Source organism: Hippopotamus amphibius, chromosome 2, assembly GCF_030028045.1.
Source record: "Hippopotamus amphibius kiboko isolate mHipAmp2 chromosome 2, mHipAmp2.hap2, whole genome shotgun sequence".
Classification (NCBI taxonomy): Eukaryota; Metazoa; Chordata; class Mammalia; order Artiodactyla; family Hippopotamidae; genus Hippopotamus; species Hippopotamus amphibius.
This window is the reverse complement of record NC_080187.1, coordinates 23,916,041-23,937,281: the sequence shown is the minus strand read 5'-3', so window position 1 is coordinate 23,937,281 and position 21,241 is coordinate 23,916,041. Positions and strand designations below refer to the sequence as shown.

General features: G+C 38.5%; 1 protein-coding gene across 1 annotated transcript in view; it reads right to left on the bottom strand.

Annotated features, from left to right (window-relative positions):
* Positions 1–21,241, bottom strand: part of SVEP1 (sushi, von Willebrand factor type A, EGF and pentraxin domain containing 1) — a 200,802-nt gene that overhangs the window by 53,942 nt on the left and 125,619 nt on the right. The window contains exons 19-30 of the mRNA XM_057722390.1: positions 20,123–20,284; positions 19,325–19,416; positions 18,138–18,234; positions 16,432–16,545; positions 15,201–15,314; positions 14,079–14,280; positions 10,672–10,829; positions 8,061–8,262; positions 6,032–6,207; positions 2,549–2,673; positions 1,456–1,579; positions 527–697 (exon numbers count right to left, since the gene is read on the bottom strand). Of these exons, the coding sequence (XP_057578373.1) occupies positions 527–697; positions 1,456–1,579; positions 2,549–2,673; positions 6,032–6,207; positions 8,061–8,262; positions 10,672–10,829; positions 14,079–14,280; positions 15,201–15,314; positions 16,432–16,545; positions 18,138–18,234; positions 19,325–19,416; positions 20,123–20,284 (1,737 nt within the window). The remainder of the gene's footprint in view (positions 1–526; positions 698–1,455; positions 1,580–2,548; positions 2,674–6,031; positions 6,208–8,060; positions 8,263–10,671; positions 10,830–14,078; positions 14,281–15,200; positions 15,315–16,431; positions 16,546–18,137; positions 18,235–19,324; positions 19,417–20,122; positions 20,285–21,241) is intronic.

Genomic DNA, 21,241 nt, shown 5'->3' with positions numbered 1-21,241 from the left:
TACTTCTGGCCCTAGCTGTTCTTATTTACTATAAATAAATAATATTATATTTACTTGTTACTTTCTGCCTCTCCTACTACAATGTAAACTCCACAAGAAGAGAGCCTTTTTTCCCAACGGCTGCATCTCCAGAACTTAGCTCAGTGTCTAGCACATACTAGGTACTTTCAAAATTGTTGAATAAATGACTGAATGGGTGCATTCAACTTAAGAGATCGATTCCTCTTTTCCCACCCAGAGATGACCCATCTCCCTTTGGGCTCCAGCCCTCACATCTGTCTTTCCCTCCATCCAGTTCCTTGGGTCACCTGGGTGCCTTCACAGGTGGTGGGCTCTTTGGATCCTCACTTCCCACCTCCCTCATGGTACCCAGAACACTTCATTACACAAAGGAAGTATTCAATGAATATTTGCTATATTGACCACTAGGCAGTATCTCACTTTTATCTAGCACTCCTAAAAAGTGTTCTTAGGGTCCCAGTATTTTTCAAGAGCTACTGAAATGTCTTCAACAAAGGCAGCTCACGTTCACAGTGAGGCAGTGGTTGTGTCCACTGTCCTTGATTCAGGCAATACTGCACAGGGTTCCCGACCATCTGGAAGCCCGGATCACAGAACAGACTGATTTTGGAGCCCGGCTTTACATCTCTTGATGCAGTTCGTAGATGAGGTACTGATCCTTCTAAAGGTGGGCAATCTGAGGGCAAAGAATGCAGGTTCAGAGCTTATCAGTAACACAGGGGCAGCATCACCAGGCTAAGGGTTTCAAATCATATGTTGTATCAGCATTTGAGAGCTACTCTATTGATATTAAAACAAGATGACGTAACCAGATCACTGGCAGGCAAAATCTCTAGAAAAAAACTATTGGAGTCAACAAATAACTTCCCCTCTTTCAGCAGAAGTCTGCTGCATATTTTTTAAGGAAAAAAATAGTGTTTTAGAATTAATAAAATATTCTTATGAGTTACCAAAAACCATGAATTCTAGGATATCTTCAGAAACTTGTTTAAATACATTGAATTTTAGGAGGCAGTGTTGATCATTCAGAGGTTGACCATTCAGTATTTGGATTATAACATCCATTTCTTTTCTCTCTGTGCTACCTGCCCCCAGATGACTGCTAGGAAGTACACAGACGAGTACCCCGTCTCAAAAAGGAGGGTAGGACTTCGGTAGGCATTCAAAAAATTAACCATATCCCTCCTCTCATTTTACTTTCCTTACCTTATTTTACCTTTGTCCAAGTTTCCTGCAGAATTATTGTGTAACCTGTTATACAGAATGTATTTAAATATTACAAAAATAATAAGGTAGAGCAAAAATGAATTACTAGGTAAACAACAGACTGACAGGCACACACTATTTGACCCATAGAGAATCAAATGTCTCCTTTTGCTAGAAAATCTCAGAGTAGTCAAGAGACAGCAGAGTCTATAGAAGAAGGAAACTAACCAGAACAGAATATGCTCTTGGAATCGATCTTCACTCTCCCCACAATTCCCGACAGGAAATCGGGCCAGGCTAGTACGTTTCCTTTACTGAGTTCCTCTGGGCATGAGGTAGCCAGTGATTTCACCTGAAAGTTTAAAAACATATCTTTAGAAAACCTCCCTTGTTTCAGGAAGTCAGAGTTATTACATCTTAACTTAGTCCTACTGAAAACATTCAGATGTGGGGGTGGGGGGCAGTGGTGGGAAGCAGACCTTTGGAGGTATGCTGTGATTTCAGGAGCAACAGGGAAGTTCTCATCCCTCTCTCTCTCCCTCCTCCACCCCAATCATTTCTTTTCCCGAATATTTCGTTATCGCTGGAAATGCTGAAATTCTACATATAGAATTTCTTGTCTAAAACTCTGCAGTTTCTTAAGGTCTTGTAGGGGCTCCCCCTCTCCAGTCTCCTGTCTTCTATCTCTGATCTGGAGCTGAGAAAGCTGAGGTTTAGGCAAGTTCTGTCACTATGATAACAATAGCAAACATTTATCAAGCCCTTACTATGTGTCAAATAATACCTCAATCTTACATGCAGGATTTTGTTCCATCCTGCCAAAACTTAACTATGCAGTTCTAGTCGTTTTCTTTTATAGATAAGAAAACTGAAACTAAGAGAGATGGGGTAACACGTTCAAAATCATCAGAGTTCACGGGAAAACTGGGATTTGAACCCAGGCTATTGGACTGGCTTTGACCATTAACCCATCTGTTACTCTCTCTGTGTGACCTTGTGCCAGCCCTACATTTCTGCTTCTTTAGTCAGAGGGAATCGTCTCTATGATTCTTTCTAGCTCTGAAACCACAAGATTTTATGAAACAATCATGTTCAATAAAATTTTAACACATCACCAAGATAACGAGAGGAGATTCATGGAAAGTTACTGTAGACAACCTCTGCCTGGCTTAGTCTATGACCACAGCATCAAATGATATTGGTGATAAATTTTGGAAACTCAGAGGTGGCAATAAGACATGGCATCATTAGGCTGTGCACATTTATACTAGGTTTGTACCTTTGCATCTCATTACTGTCATACACTGAAAATGGAATTGACCTGCTGTGGAGACAGGACATAGTCCCAGAGGTTGAGCTGGCTTATGGAGCCCACAAAAGACTCAGCTGGGTTGAATCCCTCTCCTTTTTTGTCTTGTTCTTGCCCAAGAACTAATGCACCACCACCTAAAGAGAGAAGAAGAGAAAAAAGGAGGAAAACTGGTCTGTTATTTCTAAAATGCTAACTTAATGAAGGCACAGCCTATATAAATGTATCAGGGAAAATTACTGAAAAGCTAAATTATCTACATTTGCTGCATAAGTTATCAGTAAGATGAATTCAATATTTTATATAGCAACTGAAAAAATAGTTGAAGAGGATTTAGAATATCAGATTTATAAATATTTAACTATAAAAACTACATATGTACATATATAAGCATGTAATATTTTAAGTCAACAAAATAGCTAAGTCCTATTTTGCCTCCTTTGTTCTAGGAAATTACCCTCTATGACAGATTACCAGTAGCTGCTCTTCATTTTTTTATTCTTCAGCTTACAATGATTAAAGTTCTATCATCAATTTCAAGGAACATTCCAGTGGCCACCTAATTGCCAAGTCCGATGGAAACTCTTCAATATTCACCTCTGGTGACTTCTCTGTATCACCTGTTTCTATTAACCATTTCATTCTATTAAACTGCCCTTCCTGGCATACTTGATGGTCTGTGTTTGCCCCTCCAGAGCTACCCTCCCCCTCTCTCCACTCTGCTTTGTGTCCCCAAGGTTGACAGCTATGGACTACACCACCTGGTTTCCTTTGCCCTCTGGCTTCCGATTGTCTGGCCAATGGAAAGACCAGTTCGAGGTAAGAAAGTGGGATGAAAGAGAAGTTTGACTTTATGGATACCTTCCTCTCAGGCAACAGATGGTAGGGGCTGCTTTCCTCTCTCTCGCATCACTGCTCCCACTGGGTGATTTCTCTCCATCACTAGAGGTTTGCCTGCTTTCTGGCGACAACCACCACTCCATCCCCCCTTTGTCACTTCATGTCCATCTCTTGTGATTTCTCATTGTGCTAGTCATGGGGTGTTTTACCACCACGTTGTGGCTCTTAACCACGCCCACACTTTTGAAAACAGTGCTTTCATGAAACTCTTCAGCTAACCTCCTGTGCATGCCACCTGTTTCCTGCCAGAAGCCCAACTGATTCCACTTGGTTTCCATGACAGCATCCTCTCCTGATTCTCCTTCAACCTTTCTGTTAATTTCTCAGTCTCCCTTCTTTGCCTGCCTCTTAGACTCTGATGTGCCCGGGATTCCACCCTGGCCTCCTCTCTTCTTCCCTCAGCTACTCTCCCATCTGATCTCACCGCTGCCAATCCATGTCTGTACAGCCCTCATTCATGATTTCCCAACCGACAAATCTTTCTTATAAAATAATCAAAATTAACACATACACATAGAAGGAAATTTGAAAAGAAAATAAGTATAAAGAATTCCTTCTACCCAGAAACAATCATTTAACAGTTCTGTGTATTTCTTTCTAGGTTTTACATATTTTTAAATCATTTTTTTAGTATGTATGTATATGGGTGTGAGAGAGATTTTAAAACACACAACACAGGATCCTAACTACATGTGATGTTGGAAGCTTGCTTTTCTTCTTGAACACGTTCTCATTTCAAGAGTTTTAACAGTTATTTTATCATGTGAATGCACCACATCTATAATTTTCTTAATTAGTTTAACGACCACTTCTTATTGGCTTGGAGTTGTTGCCAGATTTGGTGCTAAGATAACACTGAGATAAATATATTGGTACATAGATACTTGTTCAGATCATTGATTCTTTCTTTCTGATTGATTCCTGGTAGTGAATTGTTGGTTGCATGCAAAGAGTTTCTCTAAGGCTGTTGATGAAAGTTTCTAAATTGCTTCCCAGAAAGTCTGGATTAATTTCCACACCCTCCAGGACTCTATAAGAGCATTCACCATGCTGAATCCTTGCCAAGCATATCTTATCACTAAAAAGCAATGCTGTCACTTTGATATAAAGTGGTATCAATCTATGTTTGTAGCTGCATATATTCCTGGGATTAAAATTCAAACTCAATATGTCTAAAATCAAATACAGAATCTTCCCCCACTCCTGATTTATGCTCCGATAACTGCCCTTTGCCAAGAATTCCTATCTCAGCTAACAGACTCTTCAATAAATCTGGTCACCCAAACTGCAGTCAGTCATTCACTAGGGTCTGTCAGTTGGAGCTCTGCAATATTTATGGACTGTGGATTCATCCTTATTGCTGTGGTTAGACAACCGTCTCCTTGGGTGGCTACTATTATAGTTCCCTTGTTTTATTTTCCTATTCCTTTAACCTATTCATCACTCTTCTATTAAGATTTAATTTTTTTAAGATAGAAATATCCTTTTTTTAACCATCAATGAAATAAATACAAATTATCAAAATATCAGAAAAGAATAAAGTGCAATCCCACCACCCAGAGAAGGGAGAGTTAAAAACAAGAACACTAAATTAAACACAAAAAGGAGCCACCACCCCATTTCACATAATAATGCCACTTCCTGAAGAAACACTTAATGTTTCCTTATAAACTACAGGGAACCTCCCGGCATTCCTCTTCATATGACATTTGTCACAGAAGGCCCTAGATAGAGCAGGCTTTTTGCCAGGTACAATGCTGAGAACCCTGGAACACTTAAATACTTTTGCATTCCTTCAAACTAAACTCCCCAAATATTTGTTTAAAAGTATTTTTAGGGACTTCCCTGGTGGTGCAGTGGATAAGAATCCGCCTGGACACGGGTTCGAGCCCTGGTCTGGGAAGATCCCACATGCCTCGGAGCAACTAAGCCCGTGAGCCACAGCTACTCAGCCCGCACTCTAGAGCCCGCGAGCCACAACTATTGAGTCCATGTGTCACAACTACCGAAGCCCACATGCCTACAGTCTGTGCTCTGCAATAAGAGAAGCCACTGCACTGAGAAGCCCATGCACCACAACGAAGAGTAGCCCCTGCTCGCCACAACCAGAGAAAGCCTGCGTGCAACAATGAAGACCCAATGCAGCCAATAAATAAAAATAAAGAACTTAAAAAAAAAAGGTATTTTTAGAAGAGAGTTTGAGTTCTATCAGAAAAACGGCCTAAAAGATGGATAGCTATGTATTCTGGATCTACTTGTATACTGTGTATACTGGTCATAAACCAAACCTAAAATAAAAACAACAAACAAAACCAACCAACCAACAACAAAAAAAAAAACACCAGCAATTAATCTCCTCCTTAGAAGACAGTTTAGTAACCACCTGCTGTTACTTCAGCATGCATCTTGGTAGTCTTAATATAGATCCCAAAGGCGTTTCTTACAGTCACACAGCTCACCTAGGAAAAGTTTCTAATAATTCACAGGATAATTGGGGGGTGGTAAATGGAGAGAGAACTTGGCAAACTTGATGTTCAACAAAGCACCACTGCCTCTAGCATCGAATGGAATTATATTCGTTTTGCTAAGACATACCAGGGATGGGTGAACCAATAGAGAGGCCCATACCACCGTCAGATAATTTCCCATCGATATAGACTTTCCAGGCTCCATCAGTACTCGTCCAAGTGATTGCAATATGATGCCAACTGCCGTCATTCACCGAGGGACAGTCTGTTATCTTTTCCTTGCCATTCACATAAAGAACCCAGCTGCGAAAAGATTCCAGGGGATACAGTCATCAGTCATATGTTGTAATCGCATCTATGGGGCATGTTACTATCTTTTTTTTCCTTCTTTTCCTTTTTTGTGGGTAAAGTGCTTACTTTTTCTCCATTTGGGCCATGTTTCATAGAAGTAGATTTGATTACTAATTACTCTTTATTGTAGCTCATTGAAAACTGTTTTGTGTTTCTTAAACACTGAGGGGTAGGAAAAAGTCTTAGAATGAGCTGAAAGAAGTCAGTCCAACTTGAGATAATTCAGTAACTATCTATTCTGGAGAAAGTGAGCCAAAAGTGGAACGAATGAGAGTTATGCAAATGTCAGTCCAGTTTCCTTCCTCTAGGATGTATATTCCTGCAACTCAGAAAAGACTTCAGAGATCTCATAGGAAGTCAGTCCTATCTCTCTGTTGCCAAAATAGTCACATGGCGGACGAAGTATACCAATCCAAGGAAAAGAATAACTGGAACTAAACAGAGGTGATCAAACACAGGAGGGTTCCAACAACCATGTCACTTAGAGAAATGTCAAAGTTAACAAGCAGTTAAAAGTGAAATATCTTCAAAAGCAAATGGAGAAAAAGAAAAGATTAGGGAAAATTGACAAGGAAGATAAGAATTTGTTAACTCTCCCAGCATCTTCTGAGCCCCTATTCAAAGATGTTCATGAAAAATCATATTTTTAAAACATGATTTGTTTCCCCTCTATGTTTTCCCATTTCCCTCCCCTAATTCAAGCAAGCATGTTTTCTCTTTATATACATTCTGTCTCAGGGGAGGATTTTGCAAATTTCTTGCATTTTGTTTATGAATATTCAAGTTCACTAAGAAGAGCAGTGTTTGAGGATGGGAAGCTTTCTACCAAACAGTGAGAATCTCATGGACTGATGAGAGGAAAGAGAGCTCAGTGGGTCCCTGAGGTCTGCAACCTGCTCACTAGCAAAAGGCCACAAGTTTGGGCAGATTTGGGTGGAAAAGGCCATGTGGCGCCCTACAGAATCTCTCTAGATTGAAGGCATAAACTCTCAGCCTTGCAAAGGAGTCCACATGCCACATGCCACTCCATGTGGCAAAGAGCAGTGGTTCTGAAAGGACCACAGAGGCTGAGGCAGTGGACAGCTCAGTGATCAGCAGGGTGGACAGATGACCAGTGATGGGAGTCCTGCCTGAGTCTGTGGCTCTTTAGTGAAACTCTGTGGGTTTTAGATGATCTCTGAGTATCTAAGACAGGAGAAGCAGTCGATAGTGAAAGAAATCAGAGAAAAAACCGAGGCTGACTTCCTGATAGCCCAGAGGGATGGGGCCCTGCATTTGGAATTAATTGATCCAAAAAGACATAAAGGAATGTCATCTTGCACACCTGAGATTTCAGATGGGTTTATATTCAATACAAGTGTCTCTGAGGGGTCAAAAATGCCAGTGAAATCCCTTGACCCTTGGCCGCTCTGATATGTAAATAAAGGAGCATTGGTCTGAAAAGTTAGAACTTGACACTTAGCTCTGCCACTTCCGGGGTGTGAGATCTGGGGACAAAGCATTTAGTTTTTCTGAAACTTCATTTTACCTTTTAAGGGGCATCAGTTCCTCAAGTTATTGTGAAGCTCAAATGAAATAATACATATGAAAATACTCAGCAAGTAGCAAAACACAATACAGGTATAAGGTATTAGCACTGAAACTCTGCCTTCTAATAGGACTTTTCTAGATGCTCTATTTGATTATTGTCACCCTGCTGTCTGGCTAGAACACCTGACCCCACCCCTGCCACCCCATGCCCCATGTCATTTCTAACTTTGTGACAGGATAAGTCCTAGCACAGTCTTCCTGACACCTCTGCTTACCCATTATAATCAGTTAGAAGGAAGGTATTGTCACTGCCATTCTCAAGTGCATAGGAGATCGGCGTCCCATAGTTGACGGTGTCAGAGGATTTCATCCAGAACGTGCAGGTTACAGCACGAAGAGATGGGAGCACGCCATCCAACATGACATAACCATAGATGCCAGAAACTTCAAAATCCAGGTTAAAACCTGCAGACTGTTCTGCAACAAATAAGAAAAGTATGAGAAGACATACAGCTGGCCAATAGACACAGGAAAGGATGCTCAACATCGCTAATTATAAGAGAAATGTAAATCAAAACTACAATGAGGTATCACCTCACACTGGTCAGAAGACCCATTATTAAAAAGTCTATGAGTAATAAATGCTGGAGAGGGTGTGGAGAAAAGGGAACCCTCCTACACTGCTGGGAATGTAAATTGGTGCAGCTACTAAGGCAAACAGTGAGCAAGTTCCTCAAAAAACTATAAATAGAGTTACCATATGATCCAGCAATCTCACTCCTGGGTGTGTATCTGGAGAAAACTCTAATTCTAAAAGATACATGCACCCCAACGTTCACAGCAGCACTATTTACAATAGCCAAGACATGGAAGCAACCTAAATGTCCATTGACAGATGAATGGATAAAGAAGATGTGGTATTTATATAATGGAATACTACTTAGCCATAAGAAAGAATGAAAGAATGCCATTTGCAGCAACATGGATGGACCTAGCGATTATCATACTAAGTGAAGTAAGTCATACAGAGAAAGACAAATATCATATGATGTCACTTACATGTGGAATCTAAAAAAATGATACAAATGAACTTATTTACGAAACAGAAACAGATTCACAGACATAGAAAACAAGTTTATAGTTACCAAAGGGGAAGGGGAGGGTAGAAAGATAAATTAGGAGTATGGGATTAGCAGCACAAACTACTATATATAAAACAGATAAACTCAGTGACAAGAATAAGGATGCAGATACAGAGAATGGACTGGAGAACTCGAGGTATGGGAGGGGGCGGGGGGTGAAGGGGAAACTGAGACGAAGCGAGAGAGTAGCACAGACATATATATACTACCAACTGTAAAATAGTCAGTGGGAAGTTGTTGTATAACAAAGGGAGTCCAACTCGAGGATGGAAGATGCCTTAGAGGACTGGGGCAGGGAGGGTGGGTGGGGGGACTCGAGGGGGGGGAGTCAAGGAAGGGAGGGAAAATGGGGATATGTGTATAAAAACAGATGATTGAACCTGGTGTACCCCCCCCAAAAAAAAAAAAAAAAAAAAAACAGATAATCAACAAGGTCCTACTGTATAGCACAGGGAAATATATTCAATATTTTGTAATATACTATAGGGAAAAGAATATGAAAAAGAATATATATACACATATAAGGATATATATATATAAAAAAAACTGAATCACTTTGCACACACCAGAAACTAACAAAACACTGTAAATCAACTATACGTCAATAAAAAGAAAAGTATGCACACCGTGGCACTTGTGAGGCATTTTCCAGTTGTCTAAGGTAAGCAGCAGGTAAACGATACTATAGTCAAAGAAGCTCATTTCAGTAACTATGATGATCTGACAAGCAGTTTCAGAATTAAATACATATTGTTGACAAAATGTACAAGATATTCCTTTTTTGTATTTTATATGTCCTTTATTACTTTTTATGGAGGTATAGTTGATTTTACAATATTACATAAGTTTCAGGTGTACAACACAGTGATTCACAATTTTTTAAAGTTATATTCCATTCATAGTTATTATAAAATGTTGGCTATTGTCACTATGCTTATCCTTGTAGCTTATTTATTTCATACATAGTAGTTTGTACCTCTTAATTCCCTATGGCCATCTTACCCGTCCCTTCTTCCTTCTTCCCACTGGTAACCACTAGTTGGTTCTCTGTATCTGTGAGTCTGTTCCCTTTTTGTTTAACAAATTCTTCTAAATAAAATCATCAGTGTGTATCTAAGACAACAGGAAAAGCACTCAGAAGTGAAAGGAAGCTGAGAAACATGGAATCGTTGGAAGGAGAGGTGGGGTTGGGGAGTCATTAAAGATGAGAGACTCCAAGCACGTGTGTGCTGATGGGAATGGCTGAGTAGACTGGAGTAACTGACACTGCAGGAGAGAAGGAGGGGTCACTGCAAGGGCAACCCTCCATCCCTGCTCAGGGCTCTGGCTCCTCCTCATTTCATGAGCCCCAGTCCTGCATATTCCACTCAATAGAACAGAAGTCCTACAGCTAGAAGACTCAGTGCTCTGAGAAAGCAAGCTGTTTAGCACTGACTCTCAAACATACCATGGACTCCAACCTTCTAAATCAAGTGACTTATGAAAGTGTCCTTTCCTAAGAGCATGAAGGGTTCTGCTAAGTTCAGTTTTCTCTGTTTCCCCCTTACATCTCTAAGCTTCAACTTCCTCATCTGGGCTACTGGAGATAACATGACCCAGTTTATTGGGTGGCTGTGAAGATTAAGTACAAAATGCTTCGCACAGTTTTTGGTAAATAGGTGGTGCTTAGTGCAGGTAAAAATTGGCATTGTTATTATATCATTATTGTTAGTATTGTTACTAATAAAATTAAGTTCATATATACCTGTTTCACACCTGCTGCCTGAAAATCCCGGCCGGCATTTACAACTGTATGAGTTTAATTCATCCACACAGGTGGCCTGATTTCTACAGGGGTTAGACTGACATTCGTTGATGTTCAAATCACAGTGTGGCCCTGTGAAGCCCGCTGCACACTGGCAACTGAAAGAAAACAAAATGTTGTAACAGAAGGGTTGTAGAAAGGTATTAGAAGCAGTCTCCCATTAACGACAACATCATCTCCAAAGACTCTGAAAAAGCTGAAGTGCTATTATGATCTCTCTTATATGTGGAATCTAAATATATATGTGTGTGTACACACACACCCCTCCCCCCCTCCAGGCTTACAGAACAGATTGGTGGTTGCCAGAGGCAGGGGGTGGGAGCTGGGAGAAATGGGTGAATCGTTTTTGTTTTTCTTTTTTTTTTCAGTTTAACGAAATTGAATTTTTTAAAAACCCTGAAATGCTTAAATATATTTTCCACATTAAAACAGTGATTTAACTATTACTTTTTTTAGTTCATTCAAAAAAACCTATTTAATCCCATGTATATTTGAAATATTGTAGTAGCGAAAATAGAGTAGAAAGTAGTTCTGGTCAAGGTGAAGTATTATTCATACATTGGCAATTTCTCTTCCCAAAGAAGTGCTAGGAAAAACATTAAAATTTACATATATTAATTCAATCTTTATAACAATGAGGTAATATAATTATTATTCCCACTTTACAGATGAGTAAACCGTGGCTCAGAGAGGTTAATTTGCCCAAGTCCTCTTATTACTAAGTGGTGGAGGAGGACTTTGATCTCAATCTAGTGGCTTATCCTTTTTTTTTTTTTTAACTTTATTATTTATTTATTGGCTGAGTTTAGTCTTTGATGCTGCACACAGGCTTTCTCTAGTTGCGGCGAACAGGGGCTACTCCTCATTGTGGGGCACGGGCATCTCATTGCGGTGGCTTCTCTTATTTGAAAAGCATGGGCTCTAGGTGCACAGCCCTCAGTAGTTGTAGCACACAAGCTCAATAGTTGTGGCTCACAGGCTCTAGAGTGCAGGATCAATAATTGTGGCGCACCAGCTTGGCTGCTCTGCGGTATATGGGATCTTCCTAGAGCAGGGATTGAACTCGTGTCCCCTGAACTGGCAGGTGGATTCTTAACCACTGCGCCGCCTAGGAAGTCCCTAGTGGCTTATTCTCAATCAGTATGCCATACAGTCTCTGTGGTGTGCAACAAACCACTTAAACCCCTCAGAATGGAAAATACATCTGATGATGTCAAATGTCGACAAGGGTGTCAGGAAATGGGAGATCTCAGTGAGTAGGACTACCATTTGGCAATGTCAAGGGAAGTGGAGGGTCTGCATCCCCAGAGCCCTGCATGTCCATTTCTAGTATGAACTCTAGGAGATTACTGCCCAGGTGCACAGGGACACACATAACATGTTCATAGCAGCAGCATCCTACACGTTCATGGAGAAGTGAATGGGAAAATAAACCATGGTATAATCATTCAGTGGAATACTAATCAGCAGTTGAAATGAGCAAACTAGAGCCAAATATATCAACCTTGATAATACATAGTGTTGAGGGAAAAAACAAAACATACAGAAGGATATATATAGATATAATATGATACCATTTACGTAACTTGTAAAACTATACTATATACTATTTATGAAGTCATATACGTAGTAAAACATAAAGTCTTAATGAGATATAAACCAACTTCAGGACAGTGGTTACTAGTGGGGAAGAAGAGGAATGTGTGTGTGTGTGTGTCTGTGTGAGACACACACGCGCACTGGAGGGCCTCCAGATCTATCTTTAGAATTTATTTTTCTAAAACAAAAGATATAAATCAAATACAGCAAAAGGCTAAGGTTTGATAATTACTCTGATGAGTGTATGACTTTTATTATTTGTAATTTTCTGTATGCCTGAAATATTTTTAATTAAAAAGGAACTGCCCAATAAATGTATTTAATATTGCTACTAGCATGTTTATATGGGGACCTCTTTGAAACTGGCAGTAATATGAGTAAATGGTACTTGGGGGTTTAAAAGAAAATCTCAGCTGGAATTGGTGGCCATCTTTACGGAGTTCTGTGTATTTGGTGGTAAATCTATTTTGGTTAGAATTGCATCTTTATCTGTCCATGTTTGATACCATTATAGCAGTTCAATATCTTTGTCTGTGAAACAGATTCACTTCAGTGGCAACTAACATCCCCTTTGAATTAGGAGAGTTTACCTTCACCTTTCCTCTATTAGGATTTAAACGAATTTGGTATTCATCCATTGTTTTGGACTCAGGGGAGAGTTTGGAACTCTAACTCTTCATCTGGAAATTTTGCATTACCTGTGGTTAGGTGCTATATGCCAGAAGATAGAAAAAGCCTATGAAAAGATGATGCTACCCTGATAAGCCTTCATTTTCATATTGAGAGTGAAAGTCTCATTGGCAGAACCGGCTTCCTATTTCTTCACAGACAGTGTCCTAGCTATGTTGGGGGATGGTAATGGAAGGGGGCTGAAGGGGAAGAGAACTGGGAAATGCTGCAACTGGGGTACAAGTGTTTTTTTGTTTTTTCTTTTTTCTTTTTTTGCTTTTAACCTCTGAAAACTTACAGAACCAGTTGCTTGTTGAGGACAATAAAGTTTCCTAAAATTCTGCAAGCAAGAGCAGTCTGTCTTTTGTATTGCAGAAGCCACAGATCCTGCAAGAGGAAGGGGATGGAATAGGGCAGACTTGATAGTGATTTAAAAAAAAAAAAAAAGTGTTGGTTTTCAAACTGTTTTCTATTGGCACCCTAAGAGCTGCCCCAGGAAGACAGAGTCTCCCCACAGACACCAGTATTTTCAACCACAAAAGCTTAGTTTTATTATTTTATTTGTTTACACTCAGATTTCTCTTGAAACAAGGATTACTAAACTTAAAAAAAGGTTTGAAAAGCTTGGTTACAGAATGTAGAATGGTGATGTGACAGTAGAATTGCACAATTCCTTTTTATTTTAGCTAGTGGAAAAACTCCAACTAAAATGTAAAACATTTAAAACTGGGTTTTGTATAGTGCCTCTGTATTTGCTTCTGAATAACTACTTCCTTTAATCTTTTATGACTTCCCAAGTATAGAATGGCGGTTTCCGAGTCTGGCTGTGCACCAGAATCACTGGAAAACTTAAAACACACAGGTTAAAAGGTTGTCTATTTTAAAATTACAGACTTTACCCAAGACTTAGGAAATCAGAACATCAGATGGTAAGCAGATTCTACCACAGCTTGTCCTTGGGCTAGGATTTGGGAAGGGCTGACTTGGTATTCAAAGTAATACTCTGTAAAGGCTGCAGTAGTATGACTGAACAATTAAGATAATAAAAATAGTGAAAAGAGCCAGACTTAGTCTTTTACCTGAAGCTATTGGCACCATCCTTGCAGGTAGCTCCATTTCTGCAAGGTTGGCTGAGACACTCATCCATGTTTATTTCACACCGGGTGCCCAAAAATCCAGGTGGGCATTTGCACAGGAACCCCCCAAGCTGATCTTCACAGACTGCATTATTTAAGCATGGGCGTGACTGGCATTCATTGACTTCTGTTTCACAGTGCAGGCCTGGGGATGGATGAGGACGAGAAAAAGCCCAAATGTTAACCCCTTGGGAAAACTGGGATCAAGGTGTTGACTCCTTGGAGGATGCTGCTTCTAAAGGATGGGAATGGAGGCTGCAGAGCTACTGGCTTACCAAACTGGTTTGAGAGTCATTCTTTAACCAGCTCTGACTTTTCTAAATCATTTTAGAACTGTGTTTTTGATAATCTGCTCTTTTAATCTTACCTCTTCCTGAAACTAACATTAACAATGAACATCTAATTGAGATAATGTTAAAAAATGAAACTAGCAAATTTAGTTCAAAATGTTCCTCTGTTTCTTTTCCTTGCCGCTTTCCTTCACTGATCATTTTCTGTTTTGGACTTCTTTATCAGTTGAGAGAGACAGAGAGAGACAGAGAGAGAGACAGTGTGTGTGTGTGTGTGTGTGTGTGTGTGTGTGTGTGTGTGTGTGTGTGTGTGTGTGTGTGTGTGTGTGTGTGTGTGTGTAAAATAAATACTCTATTATTTATCATCCATTTGCAATATGATTTTATATAATTTAACTCCAGTTCCTTTTTGAGTTTGTCTTAGCATATAAACTCATGTCTTCTCTCTCTCTGTCTTTTCATATACATATATACACACATGTACAAGAACACATTATTTTTTCCAAACTGTCTGAGAGTAGACCGTAGACCTGATGCCCTTTTACTCCTAAATACTTTAGTGTGAATTTCCTGAAAAATAAGGACTTTCTCTTATGAAATCAGAGCACAGTTGTAAAATCAGAAAATTAACATTAACTTATATAATGTTACATATATACACATATATATGTATGTATATGTATGTGTGTGTGTGTATATAAAACACTCATAAATGTAATGATTTGTGGGGCTTTACTGAAGTCTATGAGAACTAGGAAGAATGGAAACATCTTACCCATGTATCCTTTCACACATGTGCAGTGATAACCAGACAAGCCATCAACACACGTTCCTTTATTTAAACAAGGACTGGAGCTACACTCATTTATGTTTTCTTCACATAGTTGACCTGTAAAGAATAATAGAATATTTGAGCTGGAGAAAACTGAAAAGAATTTAAGACTAATAGTTTTCAAGCAAGTTGTTCAGGTGTAAGAGCAAAACGACTGGAATTCATGGCTAACATATCTGTGAAAAATTTTGTTCTTTGCCAAATATAATTATTTATTGAGTACTATTCCAATGTGTTATCTATCTACCTACCTACCTCACATTCTCTTTATCCATTCATCTCTTGATTTATACTTAGCTCACTTCCATATCTTGGCCATTGGCTATTGTGAATAATGCTGCAGTGAACATGGAAGTACAGCTATCTCTTTGAGGTAGTGATTTCATTTCCTTTGGCTGCATATCCAGAGAGGGACTGCTGGATCATATGGTCCTACTATTTTTAATTGTCTGAGGAACCTCCATGCTGTTTTCCATAATGGCTGCACCAATTTACATTCCTAACAGTACACAATGGTCCCCTTTTCTCCATGTCCTCACCAGCACTGTTATCTCTTATCTTTTTAAAAAATTTTTAACTGATTTTTATTGGAGTATAGTTGATTTATAATGTTGTGTTAGTTTCTGCTGTACAGCAAAGTGAATCAGTTATAACTATCATATACCTACTCTTTTTTAGATTCTTTTCCCATATAGGCCATTACAGGGTATCAAGTGGAGTTCCCTGTGCTATACAGTAGGTCCTTATTAGTTATCTGTTTTATATATGTCAATCCCAATCTCCCAATTTATCCACCCCCCTTTCCCCTTGGTAACCATAAGTCTGTTTTCTTCATCTGTGACTCTATTTCTGTTTTTTAAATAGGTTCATTTGTATCATTTTTTTTAGATTCCATATATAAGTGATATCATATATTTGTCTTTCTCTGACTTACTTCACTTAGTATGATAATCTCTAGGTCCATCCATGTTGCTGCAAACAGCATTATTTCACTCTTTTCTATGGCTGAGTAATAATATTCCATTGTATATGTGTAGCACGTCTTCTTTATCCATTCCTCTGTCGATGGACATTTATCTTTTGATAATAGCCATTCTAACAGGTGTGAGGTGGTAACTCATTATTTTAAGGACTCCAGGGTTAATACCGGAAGAACGAGAAACTTTCCCCTTACCTGCGTAACCAGATGGGCATTCACAAATGAATTCCCCAACTTGGTCTTTACAAATTCCATTGTTGTGGCATGGCAATGAGCTGCATTCATCAATGTCTGTTTCACATTTTAAGCCTAAAATGCAAACCAAACACCGAAGGTCAATCAAAGAGAGGATTAACAGAAACAGAACCATGATCATTTAAAGGTAATTATCCCAGTAATCTGAATTTATAGGGAGTGGTGGTGGTGAAGGAAAGGGGACTATTTGTTACGAGCTACCATCTAGTTAAGTATTTAGTGAAGGTATTACCTCTATCTAAATAGATTTAAGATATCCTCATAAGGATACATAAAAGATAGCAAAAGATCCCAAGATAGAAGTAGAGGGAAAAAGGGAAATCTGGAAGCATAAAATAGAACCAGGAATTAGTTTAATTCCAAGTGAAAAATAAAAAGTCCTATATACTTTGCTACCAAGGCCACTTGGCTGAGAAGTAGGGGCAGTGCTACATCCTGCCAGACCTCAGCTTATATGCCAGGTGTCCTAGAATGTGGTGCATCTTCCCATAGGGTGCACACAGGCTTTCTATGCACTAGCTCTGCCGAAACCCATGTTCTTCTACAACAGGGGTCTCAAAGTATGGTCCCAAGACCCAACAGCATCAGTAATCCCCTGGGAATGTGATACAAATGCAAATTCTCAGATCTTCCCTAGACTTGCAGAATCAGAAATTCTGGGACTGGGATCCAGCAAGCTGTGTTTTAAGAAGTCCTCCAGATGATTCTGATGCACACCAAAACTTGAAAATCACTGTCCTATAATATGCTTTTCTCAACCACCTCTCATTTATAAAATTCTAGGACAAGATCATTATTTCTTATGGAAAGCTGGGACGAAAATTTTTATAAAAATTGAAACACACACGCACATATGCACATGCTGAAATACGTATAATAATATTCTGTATTTTGTTTTCCAACTTTTCATTTGCTTATTTTGTGCTGAATTCTTTTACTTAAATACCACTTTCTCATTAAAAACACTTCACGTTGGTGGCACAAAACTTGGGAAAAAATGTAAAAACTACATTTCTGGAAGAAAACAGGAAATTATTTTAAATAAACTGCAATTTTTAAGATATAGTTCACTTCTCCTCAAAAATTATATTTCTGGACTGAATTGGAATTTGAACCAAACTGCAAGAAAACATAATTCTTACATAATTCCTACATAATCAAGTTCAAAGCCATACAGTTTTTCTAGGCACAGCTTCCAGAAAGATAGAAATAAAGCAACAAATTATGGCCATTCACAAGAACTTCCATTCGTGTGAAGCAAATGAGAGAAACTAGAGTTTGTTTAAAAATGTTTATGCTGGACAATCTGTTCCATGTTGAGTGTCATGCATTTAATTTGTGTTAGAATGCAGCCTTGGACATGGCCTCTGGAAACGTATCCCAATTTAAATCATGAGTTATGATGTGACTTTTCATAGAGAAGATGATTCTTTGTTCTTCCTCTAAAATGTGCAAAGAAAATTGTCATTTGTAAGATATGTATGCTTTTTTCACTTATTGGTTTGTCTTGTTCAACCAAATTTTTGTGCAATTATACAGTCTAATGTATCTTATGGTGTTTATTTTGAATGTTTCAAAGTTCAATACTGCAAGTCACAATGATGCTGTATGAAAAATACATGAAAATTTGCAGTCCTCCGTGTTACCTGTATATCCAGGCAGACAGAGACACACATAACCACGCCCAAGCTGTTGGCAGCTTCCACCATTGTGGCAGGGATTTAAGAAACATTCATGGAAAACCTACCGGTGGCAGAAAAGAAACGTATCAGAGACAAAATACTATTTGTTTAAAAGCAATTCTGAGTAGGGAGTTAGAAGGTTTACAACATTAGACAGCTGGTTTCTATTTCCAGGTAAGTCCAGCTGGACTGCTACCTGCATAACGTTGGGACCTGCCATGTATGGGCCCAAATGCTATATATTATTCTTGAGTGATGTTCTGATAAACCCAGGCAGTGTCACTAAATGCTGGCTGCACGTTAGACTCCATTTAAGGCATTTTAAAAAGTATACTAAGGACCAGCTAAATCAGGAATCTCTGAAAGTGGTATCTGTGCATCATTATTTTTAAAAGTTAGCCAGTGGATTCTAATATGTCTCCAGGGTTGACAGTCACTACTCTAGAGGTTCTGCGTCCATTGGGCTCAGTTTCAAATATGACTTACGAAGCCCTTACAAGTGTGTATGTTTGGATGTAGGAAGTTAAAATAAGAAATGTAACTTCATTACCCTCCTTAAAAATACTTAAAGCCAAGGAATTTATTATGACATTGGGCAAGGCGCATTCAGAGTAATGGCTGAATCACCCAAAATAATTGGTCTTAACTAGTCTTTAAAAAAATAAATGGAAAACAATTAATTTAGTTATGTTAATGAGTTATTTTTTTAAAAACCCACAACTTATTCCAATAAATGATTTTTTTTTTTGCCTGCGAAAGATTTAAATAACTTTCATGAAAGTTGAGCAACTCTTCCTGCTAATCAGAAAAGGCCTTTGGTTCATCCAAATGCCCTCACTCAAATGATGGGTTATGCTCATGGTACATGTTAATTATCAGCAAATCGAAAGACTCCCCACATCTACAATTCTCTATGCCAGACATTGCTGGGAAAAACTCCCATTTCTGGTACTTAGAACTTCTAATGATGCATTTTTGGAAAGTTCATATTATAAGTCATAAGCAAATGTAATTACTCATTGATAATATTCATGAGTCTTGATTACTTGAAATTTCAACTCTGGTAGTTTCCTCTGTGGAACATGTATAATGACGAACTGTTTTCCGAGCATTCCATTAGAGAAAATTTTATAAATATAAAATGGACTTGCCTGACTGCTGACTTCATACTTCTTTTTGACATGTCCAGGAGAAGCAAGGGGCACTATACTTTCCTCTGCTGCTGAGAAAGTTGAACTAAAGCCTAATAAAATTAATGGGAAAACATGAAAAATGTATTTGTGTGTATTAGAAAATGCCAATAAGCAGACTCTATTTTTTTCTTCTTTTTCTTTTTTTTAAATTGAAGTATAGTTTTTTACAATATTGTGTTAATTTCTGCTATACAACAGCAAAGTGATTCAGTTATACATATATACACACACTCTTCTTTTAAAAATTATTTTCTGTTATGGTTTATCATAGGATATTGAATATAGTTCCCTGTGCTATACATAGGATCCTGTTGTTTATCCATTGTATATATAATAGCTTATATCTGCTAATCCCAACCTCCCACTCTCCCCCCTCCCCCAACGCCCTCCCCTCTTGGCAACCACAAGTCTGTTCTCTATGAGCAGACTCTATGTAAACACTATGGTCAAGATTCTGATTCTCAGAGTGGGTAAAGCCACATATTTTTTGTTTTAGTGATGTAAAAGAAGAGAGCACTGAGATGGATGGGGTATGTCATTAAATTCTAGACTCTTAGAAATTTGGAATTTATCGAGTTCAACATTCCCAAAATTAGACTGAGTCACTGTCATCAAAAAGACCTTTCCAGGGATAATTTAACACATCAAGACACCCAAAGGCACTGAAAAGAGTAATGTTCAGAATTGAAGCTACCGCAGAGATAAACAAAAGTCTCCAACACAGGATTACATGAGAAATGAAGCACGTCATCTTACTGGAACAGTCTGTGATGGACCTGGCACCAGTGATGGTTGTAGTTCCATAAAAGGGACAAGATAAGCAGAAGGACTTCCCGGGATTGGGCTGGTAGTAGTCTTGAGGACACGGATAACAGGGCATTAACCCAGAACGAGAGAATTCTCCTACTGGACAAGGCACTGCAAAAATAAGAATAAATCATTTGCACTTATGTAGCAATATACCCTACCTCTAAAAGAAGTGCATTAACCTTTGGTTATAAGAAAGCTATTGCATTGCTAATATTTTCTTTTGCACGTATTTAATACCTAGACCGCTTCTTCTTTTTTTTTGGTGTAGATTAGTAGTGTTTAATATTAGTTCAAATTATACAAGTAAATACATTATAAATGTTTCTTATTACAAAGAAGACTGGAAGCGCGGGTAGGTTTTTAGCTGTAACTTCACTGTCTGTTTCATTGTAATGAGTGACCATCAGCCATGGAGGAGTGACCGAGGCCCCTCAGCTGGGCCCACACCATTTTATCACCTAGATAAATGTTCTGCTGTTTCCTCCCCATCTTACAGTAGACATTAACTCAGTAAAAATCAGAATTGGCCATAAAATATTGTAGTATGATTTTTCCACTTATGTCACAAGCAAGTTATCCCCAAATCATTAAATACCACGGTGTTTAATAAATGAAAAATATTATATCTCATTGGCAGACCATCACTGATCTCACCTTTCCTCTCCTATTGAACACTTAAGGTTGCTACTACTAGTTTGCTATTATAAATAATGCTGACGCGAAATTTTCTGTATAAATTTTTTTATATAGCTCTGATTATTTCCTTGGGATAACACTTGACTTTGAGTATGTGAGTAGTTAGATCTCAAAATACAAAAATTAAAAGCAATAAATGCCCTTCTCACTGCATGCTCTACAGCACCGAAAATGATTAATTTTTTTTTTTTCTATTTGAAGGTAAAAATGGAAGCACTCTGTTATTTTAATTTGCATTTTCATGATAAATGAAGTTATATTTTTATGTTTATCAGAAATGTTTATTTCTCCTATATAGTTGTCTATTATTTACCGGTTTTTAAAATTTTTAAATCTTTTAATGTCATTTTGTGTTAAACATGCTTTTCG